The 12,532-nt window shown below is 49.8% G+C and overlaps 1 protein-coding gene across 2 annotated transcripts in view; it reads right to left on the reverse strand.

Moving 5' to 3' along the window:
* The window catches only part of IGSF3 (immunoglobulin superfamily member 3), a 95,056-nt gene that overhangs the window by 32,852 nt on the left and 49,672 nt on the right, over positions 1-12,532 (reverse strand). For both annotated transcript variants that reach the window (XM_069025182.1, XM_069025181.1), the window contains exon 3: positions 214-624. In XM_069025182.1, coding sequence (XP_068881283.1) covers positions 214-624 — 411 coding nt within the window. The remainder of the gene's footprint in view (positions 1-213; positions 625-12,532) is intronic.

The raw sequence follows: 12,532 nt of genomic DNA on the forward strand, positions 1-12,532 counted from the left end.
TTTAGCTTCTGTGTCAGCCCCAAATCTTACCATGCCAGGAGACAACGCCTGCCACCCAAGCCCCCTTGATGCCCTGGTGTCCCCTGGTTGCTCTTTGCTGACACTTCCCTTGGCTGCAGGGAGCCAAACCCCAGCCACCTAACAAGGCACAGCCCCATTTCCCATCTCCTCCCACTGCCCAGCCAAGGGAGAAAAGGCAGAAGAGACACTGACCTGTGGCTTGCACGTTGACGATGGAGCCCTGGGAGCGCTTGCGGGTCATGGCATACCAAGAATTGTCCGGGTCCTGGATCCACTCCGCCGCCTCGCAGTAAAACTCGCCCTGGTCTGATGGGTGGAGGTTGTAGATGGTGAGCTTGGAGGTGGTCTCCCCAACCTTGTCCAAGCGCACGTCCCCCGTGGCCTGGCGCTGGGCGTAGGCGCTGCCGGCGCGCAGGATGAAGTCGCGGCTCAGGGAGATGACCTCCACGGGCGCCTCGCTGCCTCGCTGCCGGTACCACGCGATGGACACGTGGCTGTGCTGGGCTGTGCTCTTGGACACCTCGCACTTCAGCTCCAGGGAGTCATGCTCCACCTTGCTCAGCGTCTGCGGGACCGCTGTCACCCGCAGCGAGTCGGGGATCACTGCAGCAGAGAGGGACACAAACGGCCCAGAGTTAGCAATGCCGAAATGCTGAGTGTAAAGGCCGAACATCTTAAAAGAGAGCTGGGGGAGAGGTTTCTTTTTACAGCTGCAATTAAACATTAAGTATTATTAGCAAGGCTGTGTTAACTCACATTTAGCCCCTAAGAAAAGGAGAATCGTTCCCAAAGCCCTTGGCTGGGAAAGACCATGACCTGCAGCACAAAATCCAGTGTGGTGCTTAAATTCCTGCTCAGTGGGCCTCAGCAACTGAACAAGATTTTCCATCACGCTGCAGAGCAGCACGATTTAATACATCCATTTCCCAACAAGGCATTTTGTCACAAGGAGCCTCTCCTCCATCACGTGCCCCCCAGCATGCTCTGTGACCCCCCTCTTGCCCACATCCTTCAGCCGGTCCTTAGCCCTGGCAGGGTCTTCACACCTCCTCAGTTACTGATGGGGCCAAGACAAACATACTCAGTTCCTTTAATCTTCCCTCATAAAAAAAGTCAGGAGATCCAATTCCCTTCTCCTTTGTTTATATAGTTTCATCTGTTAATGACCCCCTCAGGCCAAAGGAAGGGGTTTCTGCATTCAGAGGGAACTGTCTCCTCTAAGGGCAGCAATACAATTGCATCCCGGCCAGTGCTGGCTCCCAGGACACAGCCATGCCAAGGCACTTGGTAATAAAACTGCTGGCTACTTTTCCAGATGATTAACCAGAGGAAAGGAAGTATAGCTGCTAAAATCAGGAAGAAAACCAAAAAGTGCAGCCCCCTCAAACTTGCTTGGATTTAGCAATAGGTTCTACCACCAGAAGATAAGACTTTTTAATAAAGAAGCCTTTCTAGACTTTGCTGTCTCAAGAAACATCACGTGGAAAGAAGAATGTAAACCTTCTCCCCAGCTCTGCACACAAGGCAGTGTAAGCGAGCCTGTTAATGCCCACGGTTTTGCCACGTACCAGTGGAATATAATTAACATATCTCAGTTTGGTTTCATTGACAGCACTGGATGGTTTGACAAAATTAGCTGAGCTGCCAGAAGCTGCATCTGTTTCATTCAGGCACTGCTACAGAGAGCAATGAGCTGCAGCAAAGACAACCACTGGGATTATTTATGGCAGAAAAGTCAAAATCAGAAGAGGGCAAAGAAAAAAAGGAACAAGTTGGGAGTAAATGAGAGGGAAACCTTCCCACATCCAGTCTGGATGGGAGCATTTTCTTTTACTACACCTTCACCACCCAGGTTACTGCCCAATAGGAGAAGTACCTTGTAAGGCTGCTTATATTGCAGGCATTGTCTTTGTCCCTGTGGCCACCACAGCTTCTGCTCCCTCCGTTCCCCTCATCTTTCTCACTGGAGCTCCCATCCCCTGCTCACTGGCAATAGCTTCTGGCAGACCATGGCCAGGATTCTGCCTGCTTCACCTTTCTCCCTTACCCTCGACTCCCAAACAGTGGTGACAGCCATAACTAACCTTGCCAGTTCACGCTGCCAGCACAACAAGCTTTAAACTTCTCATTTCAACCCTTACTGAGTAATTTCCACAGATGCACAGCTCCTTTCTCTTTGCCCTCCAGCTATGGGCTCTTACAACTTCTCTTATGTTATTTAAATAAATTAAGCCTCATCATCATCTTGCTGGAGTGACTTTCCCTCGGAGATGCTTTGAATGCAGAGCCTCTGTGCAACAGCTTATGAGGTGAAAGCAGGCAACTGTGGAGGAAACGTGCCTGTCCTCTCTCCCCAGATCTGAGAGCCCTGCGCACCCCACCAGATCCCTTGCGTGCCTGCCAGCCCTGCTCAGCAGCACAGCCGCTCTCTGGGTAAGCTCAGGGAGCTGCTGACCCCAGGAGCCTGTCTGGCTTTGCAGGACAAGCCAGGTCATGCTCCAAGAGGGGACAGGCACTTGGCCTGCCCAATGTGGAGCTGCCCACTTCCTGGGAGTAATGCTGGGAAGCCTGTTTGAAGGCTGGGCCTCAGGCAAGCACTTGCCACACCATTCCCTGAGCAGGCTGGAGGCTAGCACAGACATAATTTTGCCAGCTGGAACCATGACTTTGTATTTCCAGGTCATAACCCAGCTGGAGGGTTAGGATCCTTTATCCCACGTAGGCAGGTTTCTGCAAAGTGCACTCCTGGAGGAAAATCAGGAGGTGTCGGCATGTGGCTGAAGCTGTAATTTAACTGTGGTAACACCTGACACACTGTGCTGCATTCCTCCTGCTACTTTAGTTGAAAGAGCCAACCAAGATCCTCCAGTGAGAGGAACTGGTGAGACCTTTTGGGTTGCACACAGCCTTAAGGCTTACATCAGCATGGCAGAGATATATATTCCCAGATAGTCAGTGCCGCCTTCCCAACTAGGAGGACTTGAGACCTGTTTGATAAATGAAAGCCCAGTTTTTGAAGGATTAGATGATCAGGGAGGAACAAGCCAGAGGGGAGGCTCTGTACTTCACACCACCACTCTCACACTTGGCCAGCGATGCACAAACAGCTGTTTTATTTACCCTGCAAGACATGCCTCGGGTACTATGTTCAGGGAGGGGGGAACTTGGTAGGAGAAGAGAAAATGGCATTCTCAAGAGGCAGCTGAACATGGCAGCAGGTCACAACTCCTTTCAAGAGCACACTGAGCACTGGGGACTCCCACAGTGGGGAAAAAAGTCTGCTGGGGCTCATGCACCGCTCCAAGGCACAGACTCCACTGGCCTGCACCAGTCAGGGGTGACTGAGAGGGGACCTCATCAGTGTATACAAGTATCCAAAGGGCAGGTGTCAGGAGGATGCAGCCAGGCAGTGCTGCACAGTAGGAGGAGAGAAACATGAGGAAAAACTTCTTTTCTGTGAGGATGACAAGAGCACTGGAACAGGCTGCCCAGAGAAGCTGTGGAGGCTCCTTCTCTGGAGATACTCAAGAGCCTTCTGGACACAATTCTGAGTAATGTGCTCAAGCAGGGAGATTGGACTAGAAACCTTCAGTGATCCCTTCCAATCTCACCCATTCTGTGACTCTGTGTAACAGGAGGGCAACAGGCATGGCTTAGCCCATCAAGCTGGAGCAGACTAGGGCTGGAAGTCACAGCCAAAAAAGAAAGCAGGGAACACTGCAGAGGTGCTTGCCAGGGCAGGACAGAGCACGCAGGGAGGTGCATTCTTGGAAGAGAAGTTCCTCCCAAGGCAGTCACCCTGCTCAGGGTTCAGAGACATCAGTTTGCTTACCAGGACACAAGTGAGTCTGCACAGTGCTCACCTGGGAGCCCTGGCTTCACTGCCAGCCATCATGCTGCCAGCCGCCCACGCTCATCCTGCAGCCACCTGCCACAGGAAGCAGCAGGACTTCTGGGGACATTCTGCCAGCTGAGCTTCACTTGAAAGCAAGGACAAGCTTAGATGAGAGTCACCTCCCCATATGAAAGGGAGCAGAGCCACATCTGAATCAGAGCCAAGTGGGATGCTGCAGGACACATCCTTTTGCTCTCTCTTTCTCACCCAGCTCCTGCCTGTTTCTCCTCTCTTCTCAATGTGCCATCCAGGCAGCCTTCTCTGCACTTCCCCCAGCATCCACCAGCCTTGCCTCCTCCTCATCCCCCAACACAAGCCCATCTCTGCAGCTGTCGTGACCTTCTGCAAGTGTCAGCACAACTCCCTTCTCTCCAGCACCAAGGTTAGGTTTGGTAGCAAGAGGCTGGACAAGGAGAGGAGTGACTGAAAAGCAATTCCTGGGAGCAAATCTAGTGTGCTACCGCCATCCCTGAGCCAGTCACAGCTGACAGCTTTGAGCTTGTACTTACAACACTTCAGAGCAAGGAATACAGCATTTCCTATGAGTCCCCAAGCCACAGGTCACTGCAGAGGGCACTGGATGGGTACTCAGTGATGGGTGGGCTGCTGAGCACAGGGTGCTCACAGCCACCATCAAGTTTTGGAAGCTCCTGAAATACTAAATATAAGTATTTCCACTAGAGGGTGTCAGGGACCCAGACAGCGAGAGTCCCAGGGCCCTGCTGCCAGGACCAGGAGGAGGAGCTCAGAGCTGCTCCCCACTGGCCCAGGCACTCCCCCTCAGGAAGCCTGCACACCCAGCTCCAGTAAAACTCACCTCAAATGCACACACCTCAATAACACGAAATCAACGAGGACTCGGTGAGCTAATTATGGCTAACTTTAGGACAAGGAACTGGCTTGCAGTATCCCAGAAAACAGGCAGGGAGCAGAGACTGGAGTTCCCAGGCGTGCACATCTCAACACACTTTTCTCCAAGCCCCAGGACAGGCTCCATTTCCAGCAGCTCCCAGTGCTGTGCTGAACTCTGCCCACGCAGAGAAGGATGATCCAGGTGTCTCACTTTTCCCCAGGCTGGCTCTGGTTCATCCTTGGGTCTCCAAAACCCCAAACACCTCCATGGGGTAGGCTATCAAAGCTTTTATGACCCAAAACAAAGCAGAGATCTACCAAGGTTTTCTCTACTCCCAGGCAAGGCAGCAAACCTGCCTGAGACTCCCTTTCTTTGCTAAGCGATGCAGGAGGAGCATCAGGCTGGGAGCCAGAGGCTCTCTAGCTCAAGCTGGTGAAACAATGCCGTGAAAATCACTTAGCACCACAGCAGCTTTACACTTCAGGCTGATCAGGAGTAAAACAACTTAGACAGGCTCCCCAATACACCTGGGCCATCTCAGGGCCACTGCAGAGCAAGCAAAACCCACCAATCTCTTCTTCCCTTGGATTTCCCTGTAGCTTTTACCCACTGATAGACTTTAGAGACATTCTATGGTGCTACCCTGTGTCCCCAGCTGCCTGCTTCATACCACCTGGAGAGAGCTAAGCTTACCAAGTATCAGGTGTGAACTATTTAGGAAGAACAAATACATGTATTCCATGCTCCTAAGAAGCTGTTTCTGGCTAAGACATACTCCCTAGATTTTGCAGGGATTTAGAGCAAGAGTTATGTTTCCATCTGCCCCACAACATCTCATTGCCCCACAGGGATCACAGCTCAGCACCAATAAACCTCCTTCCAAAACCCCTCTGGATGTGTGTTCAACACAGAAACAAGTTGCTCAAGGGGAACAGCAATGCCAGAGCCACCCTGGGGAACCCAGAGGTGAGCACTGGGAGGCACCTGGACGGCAGCAAGGGTGGGAATGTGAGGAACACGAACACAGCGCTTTGTTACTAGACTCTGCAAAATCTGCTAACCCTCCTGTGGCCACCCATGCCATCCCAGAGAAGGAGGTAGGGTCTGCCACCAGAGACTCTCCAATGCCACAGGAAGAGCTGGAAGGGACCTGTTGTCTCCCAGTCATTGGAAGCTCTCAGGGATCCACGTTCCTTCCATCCCTCCCCCACAGCACTATTGATTTCTATTCCGTACAGGATCCAAGTACGTGTGCAGGCGTGCGGCGGGAGGGAGGGGGAGGTGATAAGGCAGGAGCGGTATCTAGATTAGCAGTGTAATCCTCTGGAGCCCTCGTGCCTGGCAATTAGCTGTACATGCTGATCCATACCTGCTGCAGCACACCAGGCACTCCTCCCTGTCAGTCACGAGCACGTGTAGTGCCTTCAGCAGGGAGGAAACACACACCGTGCTATGCTGCCAAACTGATGAAGACCCTCAATGTCACCTTTGCAAGTGGAAAAATACCTGAGCTGATCATGCCACTGGTACCATCTCTTTAGCTCGTCTAATTTGTAAGTAGCAGCCAGAAACTCGCAGGTGGCTGCAGGCAGAGAAAAGGAAAAGCTTTGTTTCTGTTGTTGCTGCTTGTCAGTTCCCTTTGCTGCCCAAGGTCCGACCTTGGGCAGCGAAGGGAACTGACAAGCAGCAACAATAGAAACAAAGTTTTTCTCCTACTTGAGACCAGAATATGAGAAGGAAAACCTACCACCCCAAGAGGCATTTTCACCGTAACTGAGGGCACAGGGCCTCTGTGCAGAACTTTCCCTCTTCTCTTCCTTGCCTACCAACACATAGCCACAGGCTCTGGGTACCACGGGGAAAAACAAGTATTAATAGTCTGGTTGTTTGGGGATTACTTTCCTTCAGCAAAGCCCCATCTGCACTGAAAAATAAGGATGGTTAGAGACAGATAAAAGACTAGCACTTGTTTAACTAAACTAAAAAAGAAATCATACACTTTTCTGGAACAGTGGATTCCCTTCCAGGTCCTGCAGGGGTAAGCGGTACTACTGCTGTGGTCCAAAGAAAAGCAGCTAAAATATATTTTTCATCTTCATGGAAATATTTAAGTCTTACTTCAAATGAGAAGTGTAACAACAAAGCCACTTTCAGTTGCAACACAATCAAGAAATGGATGGTGAAACACTGAACTCACTTGCACTCGTACCACTGCAGCATTCTGTGCTAAGAGCAGGAAAAAACCAGAATAAAATAACACATCCCCAGGTTGTGTGCTTGCAGCTTTTTTAAAAGGGCAGTTTGCTACTGATTCAGCTGCTGGCAGAAGGCAGGAAGGGAGCTGAAGAGTTAAGTTATACAGCATGGAAGTTGTTTCACAGCAGTAGTAATAAATCCTCCGATTACAATGGTATCCTTGTTGGTACATTAGCGACTGCCTGGAATGATTATGCCAATAGAAATGCATCTCCCAATGCAACTGGGTGAGTTCAAGCAGCAAGTGAGAAAGGGCACAAGAAAACAAAAAAAAAAGGAAACAGAAGTAACTAATGTAGGAGGAAGGGGAGAAGAGAATCAGACAGAAGATGCAAAAAGTGGAAAATAGGTCAGCTTTCCCACTCAGGGCCTGAACTTCTCCATGCTTGCTTTGGGCTCCGCTAGTCACGTGTCCAGTCTACCCGGCTAAGGCCGTGCTCCCTCTCAGGCAGTGGCAGAGGATCCCACTGCACAACCTGCTCCGTGTCTCCAGGATGTGCCTTGCAGGAGGCGCTTCCCGGACAAAGTCACACATCCAACCTGTGTGAGACCCCTCCGATGTCACGGACAGAAGCCAGCGCATCGACCCCAGGCACATGGGACAGCAATGCTCTCCTGCAGCTTCCCAAGCCCCACACAAACCGACAGGGGCTGGCAGCAGGTACCCCAGGACCCCATCAGAAACCCCCTCCCTGTGCACCCAGGGCACACGTGCAGGGAGAGCAGACGTGCTCAGCCTCAGTTCTGGCTGGTCCTTGATGGACCTGGGAGACTTGAAGCTTTCTGAACTTCTCACAAATGCTTCAGCTCCAGGAAAAAGGACACCTGCCCTCCCCTTTTCCCTTGGGCTTTGCTCTGGCATTCCAGCCCCACCAGCACAGTGCCGTTCAGATCATTTCTCTGAGTGGATGCTCCTCCAAAAATGCTGGCCCCCTTCCCTTGACTGCTTTGGGTGCAGCATGGCAGGTGCTGGGAGCATACTCCCAGCCCCTACCCTCAACTAAAGCTACCCTGGGCAACAGCAGACACCAGGCTTCTACTAACAAGCTCCTTCTCCTCTATCCACCCATGTCCCAAAGCATCCCAAGGAGCATCTGGTTATTGGGACAGCTAATTTAGGTGGAAAAGTTCAAGCGACCTCATTAAAATTAAAAAAAAAAAAAAAAAAAAAAGAAAAGAGAAGACATCAGAAAGGGGTGGTAAAAGGACAAGGCGGCACCCAGCAGTGAGAGTCATCATTTGTTCATTAAGCAAAAATTATCTGGAGCATCAGTGGAGCGAACCCTGACAACAGCAGCCCAAAGGGCAGAGATGCTGGGGACGGAGAGGCAGCCGAGGAGTGCTGGGTGCACGGCAGAGAGCACAGGATTCATCCCTGCTGCCATCTCCCAGCCAGCTCAGGAAGGAAAACCTTTACTCCCTCACACATGCACGCTTTTTTTGCAATCCTGTTCTGAGAGGTAGACGCTCTCTGCAGGGACTGTGCAAATCAGCCTGTAAGTAAAAAATAGGTTTGAGGAGGTGGCAGAGATGACATCCAAAAGGACACGGATGTTTGCGTCTCTGCAACAAGGAAACTTGTGCCTGGTGACAGGCTGAATGTCCCTGCTGTGCTACCCAGCACTTGACAGGAGGTGGTTCCTGGATGGGCTCTGTGGTCACAGCACACCCAGACACGACCCAGGCACACTGTGGCACTGCCCAGCTCTCACAGCTCTCCTGAAGGTAACGCTCACACCCTGGCTCTGCCTTGGGTGACGCTAGCCCTGGGACTTGTCCCTGCCCCAGCTGCTGTGTTCAGTGACAGCTGGTCAGGCTACCAGCCCAGCCCAGTCCCACCAAGCATCCCACAGACCCCTCCAAAGCAGCGCCCGGGGGAGACAGCCAGGGAAGTCAGCAGTGGGCTGCAGACCACTGTGCACCACACCGGCCTCTCACCTGTGGAGGCAATAACCTCCAGCAGCAAGCCAAGGTGAGACAGACCACAAATCCCTCCTCTGCCTCCCTCCCTCTTCCACAATCTCACCTCTGTGAGGGTTTAGCTCTCCCACTGATCCTGAGCACCAGCAGCGAGCTACCGCAGCTTAAGGCAAGCCTAAGCCACTGCAAACACGAGGGCAGAGCGCATCAGCACGCAACTCTTCCACCGAGGGTTAAGCTGATGTGTTTTACTTAACAGCACTTGTGAGCTAAGAGCAGGCATGTGGGAATTTGCTGTGGCTTAAACCGGCACACGGCAACCTGCTAAGCCACAGCCTCCTGGAGCCTGCAGGACAGGCAGGGAAAGCAGAAAGGAGCAAACACAGAGCTGACGCAGCTTGGGCTCCTCCGAAGCTGTGCAGGCAATGCTGTCTTAATGTTTTACACCTCTGAAGCTGAAGTTAAGAAATGACAAAAATAGGAAGCTTAGAAAATCCTCTTTTCTCCAATTTTTTGAAAAGCCTGATTTCATTCCACCTAGTGCACTTAGGCAGGCAGGCAATACCAACAGCTGAACAGGGAGAGTCGTGTAGTATCATTTCAAAACACATTTCAGGCCACATTCCCCCTGGACTATAATAATGTTTGTGGTGCTTTGTAGTCAGGTAAGTCACCCCTCTCAAAAATCAATTTTCAAGGAGGATTCATTCTCCTCTACCTCGACTATACAAGCAACACCAGGAGATAAGAGTGCAAGAACTGCTTTCAGAGATTAGTGCCCCCGCTTCAAAAGCTCGGCAGAGATCACACAGGAGGTCAAGGTGTGCACGTGAGAGCTGTTTTTCCTTCACTTATTCAATAATGAAGGTTTTGAGACCTGCAAGCACTTTTCTCCCATCTGCCTTTGGGCATCTAACCTGTCCCTAGAGATGCAAAGCCCATGACCACAACTTCAATATCCCCTTCTGGCCCACTCCTTAGGCTCAGCAGTGATTTATTTTTGCCTCCAGGGCAAGACAACACAGACCAAGACTTGGGAGATGGTTTTTACAAGCAGAATCTGAGTCCAAATCCCACTTTTCTGCTGAACACACAGGAACAGGGCATTTCAACCCTCACAAGCAAAGTACCGAAGAAAGCAGAGAATTAGGCTTTACTCCCTATTATTATAGCCCAAATTCCTGTTCAGCCCAGGTCTGGGTCTTAAGTTCCCATGGAAAGACAAAGAGAAAAGACCAGCATCCTGATGCACAGACAGGGAAGGAGAGAATCATATCCTTCACATGCGGATTACTGAGAGACACAGGATGGCTAATAAGCAGATGAAAAGAAGTTTTGAAATCTAAGGAAGAAAACCAAACCCATACAAACTAAGTGGAAATCTTTTCTTCATCTATCAGTCCTCTTTAAAGCATGGAAATTATTCATAACATGTTACACAAACATACATCTTCAGCAGACAATAACCATCTAGCGAGCCACAAAGTCAGCATGAGCTGGAGGGATTTCTGGAAGCTGGAAGGAAGGGTGGTGGCTCTTTTGCATATTTCCAAGCTACTTTCTTCCAACAAGGTTTTGGCAGGTCAGAACTGTTACTCTAAAGCTGGCACTCTCATGATGAATGAAAGGCACAGTCTGGCTCTTGCAGGATGGAGTCCAAGTTCCCCAGCCACAAGGACCACCTGCTCTCCTCCTTTACTAGAGACTGAGGAGAGCAGAATTAAGATGAATAAAGCAAATCCAGCCAAACAGTTGACAGTCTTCTGACATCTGGTCAAGGTAACACAGATAAAACAAGGTAACGTCCACTTCTGCAAATCTGTTTTCTGGAGGAGTTTATTTCCTACAGTACTTCTGCAATTTTGCCTCTTACTCACATGGCTATGGTAATCTCTCCTCTCCAAGTTTCTTCTAGTTCAGGTGGTGGTAATTTGAGGGACAGAAGGTAAGTAAAAGGCAGGTGAAATGCTCTCCTTGAAACTTCTGGGCTTTGCAGACTGCAAAAAGTGCAATTGTGTAGCAATGAGCTAGTCTGGAGAAGCTAATGTGACATGCACAACCAGCTGAGATACCAGCATGAGAGAGCCTGGTATCTCTGTATTAAAATCTTTTAATAAATGTATTTATTTTTATATGTGCTGATCTCAGCAGCACAGACACACCACTGATGGTTACAGTCAGAAGGGAAAGCTCAGACTCCTCCAAAATACAGGCAGGTCTCCTACAATGCTGTCTGCATCATTAATTGTTGTCTTCCCTGATGGGGGAGACATGTAGATTTTTGCCAGGAGAGAAAAGGAGGCGAATGGGACTTCATGCTTCTCAGTCTCCAGGTAGGTGTTTATTCATTCTTATCTAAGGAGTACAAGCCACTGGCATGGCTTAGACATAGCACAGAGCAGAGAATGCAGCAAGAAGACGACTTATCAAGATTTCACAGCCTTTTTAAAGGTAAATTACCCAATGAAAGCTTAAAACAAGATATTTCCACTTTTTTTACCAGCGTCCAACAAGTTCCTTAATCACATAGACAGGAACTGCGGAATTCTGTATCCAATCATCCCAAACCAGTATTGCTGCAAAATATGGAGTTAGTGAAGAAGGAAAAAGAAGCTTTTAACTACAACTTATCCTCCATTTTGAGGTTTTCTACTTCTATCTATTTACTATGCAAATAGACCTAAAAACTCTAAATTTTTCACCCTGTGATAATCTCACATAGTATTCTATCACCTAATTCACACCATTGTAGATTCAAATTCTTCCCAGAGGCTAGGCAAATTTTCCCACAGACAAAGGTCAAAACCAGTACTGTCCAGGGGGGTAAAACCTTTCAAAACAGGCAGAGAAATATTTTCTGCATTCTAGGTTCCCACACTCCTAGGGCAGAGTGCTCCAAGTTTTCCAGGATACCCCAAATCCTTTGCAGGAGAGTGTGGGCATTTAAAAATAACTGTTCAGGAAATAAATATCTCATTAAAGTAAGGAGAAGATGCTTTTGGAGCACCTATCATTAACCCAAAGGTACACAGTGCATCAAAGCAGTGCATTAAGAAACCCACTCAAAACAGTAAAGAAAATAAGTCACAAAATAAACTAGTAAATAGGAAGTTTCCACGATGTCTCCAGTGCAGGATCAATAGCACTGACTCCAGCAGAATTCAGCATTTTATTTATAGGGCCTGCAGCCCTTCTACTGGTGAAGCCTCTGAGTGAGAGCCAAGCCCACTTGACACACTCCTGTCCCCAGAGCCACGGACAGCTCCCGTTTTCCCACTGTCCTTGTTTCACCATTGCACCTGAGTGCAAAAGGCTCTGCAAGCTGCCAGCTTCCCAGCTGCTGCTCCCTATCCTGTAGGTAAATGGCAAAACTGCCAGCATGAAGCATTTCACTTAGGCTGCTTCCCAGGAATGCCCTGGGCAGAGGTGGGCTCTGGAGTTTAACTGGCTGAGACACCCAGAGAGAAATGCCTGGGAACAGCAGCAAGTACTCTGCTGGTTGCTGTCAGCTCAGCAGATGGAGAAAAGCACAGCATAATGGAAACACCACCAACTCACATCAGCCTGAAATGACTCTTGAGCAGAAG

This window comes from Aphelocoma coerulescens, chromosome 1 (assembly GCF_041296385.1).
Source record: "Aphelocoma coerulescens isolate FSJ_1873_10779 chromosome 1, UR_Acoe_1.0, whole genome shotgun sequence".
NCBI lineage: Eukaryota > Metazoa > Chordata > Aves > Passeriformes > Corvidae > Aphelocoma > Aphelocoma coerulescens.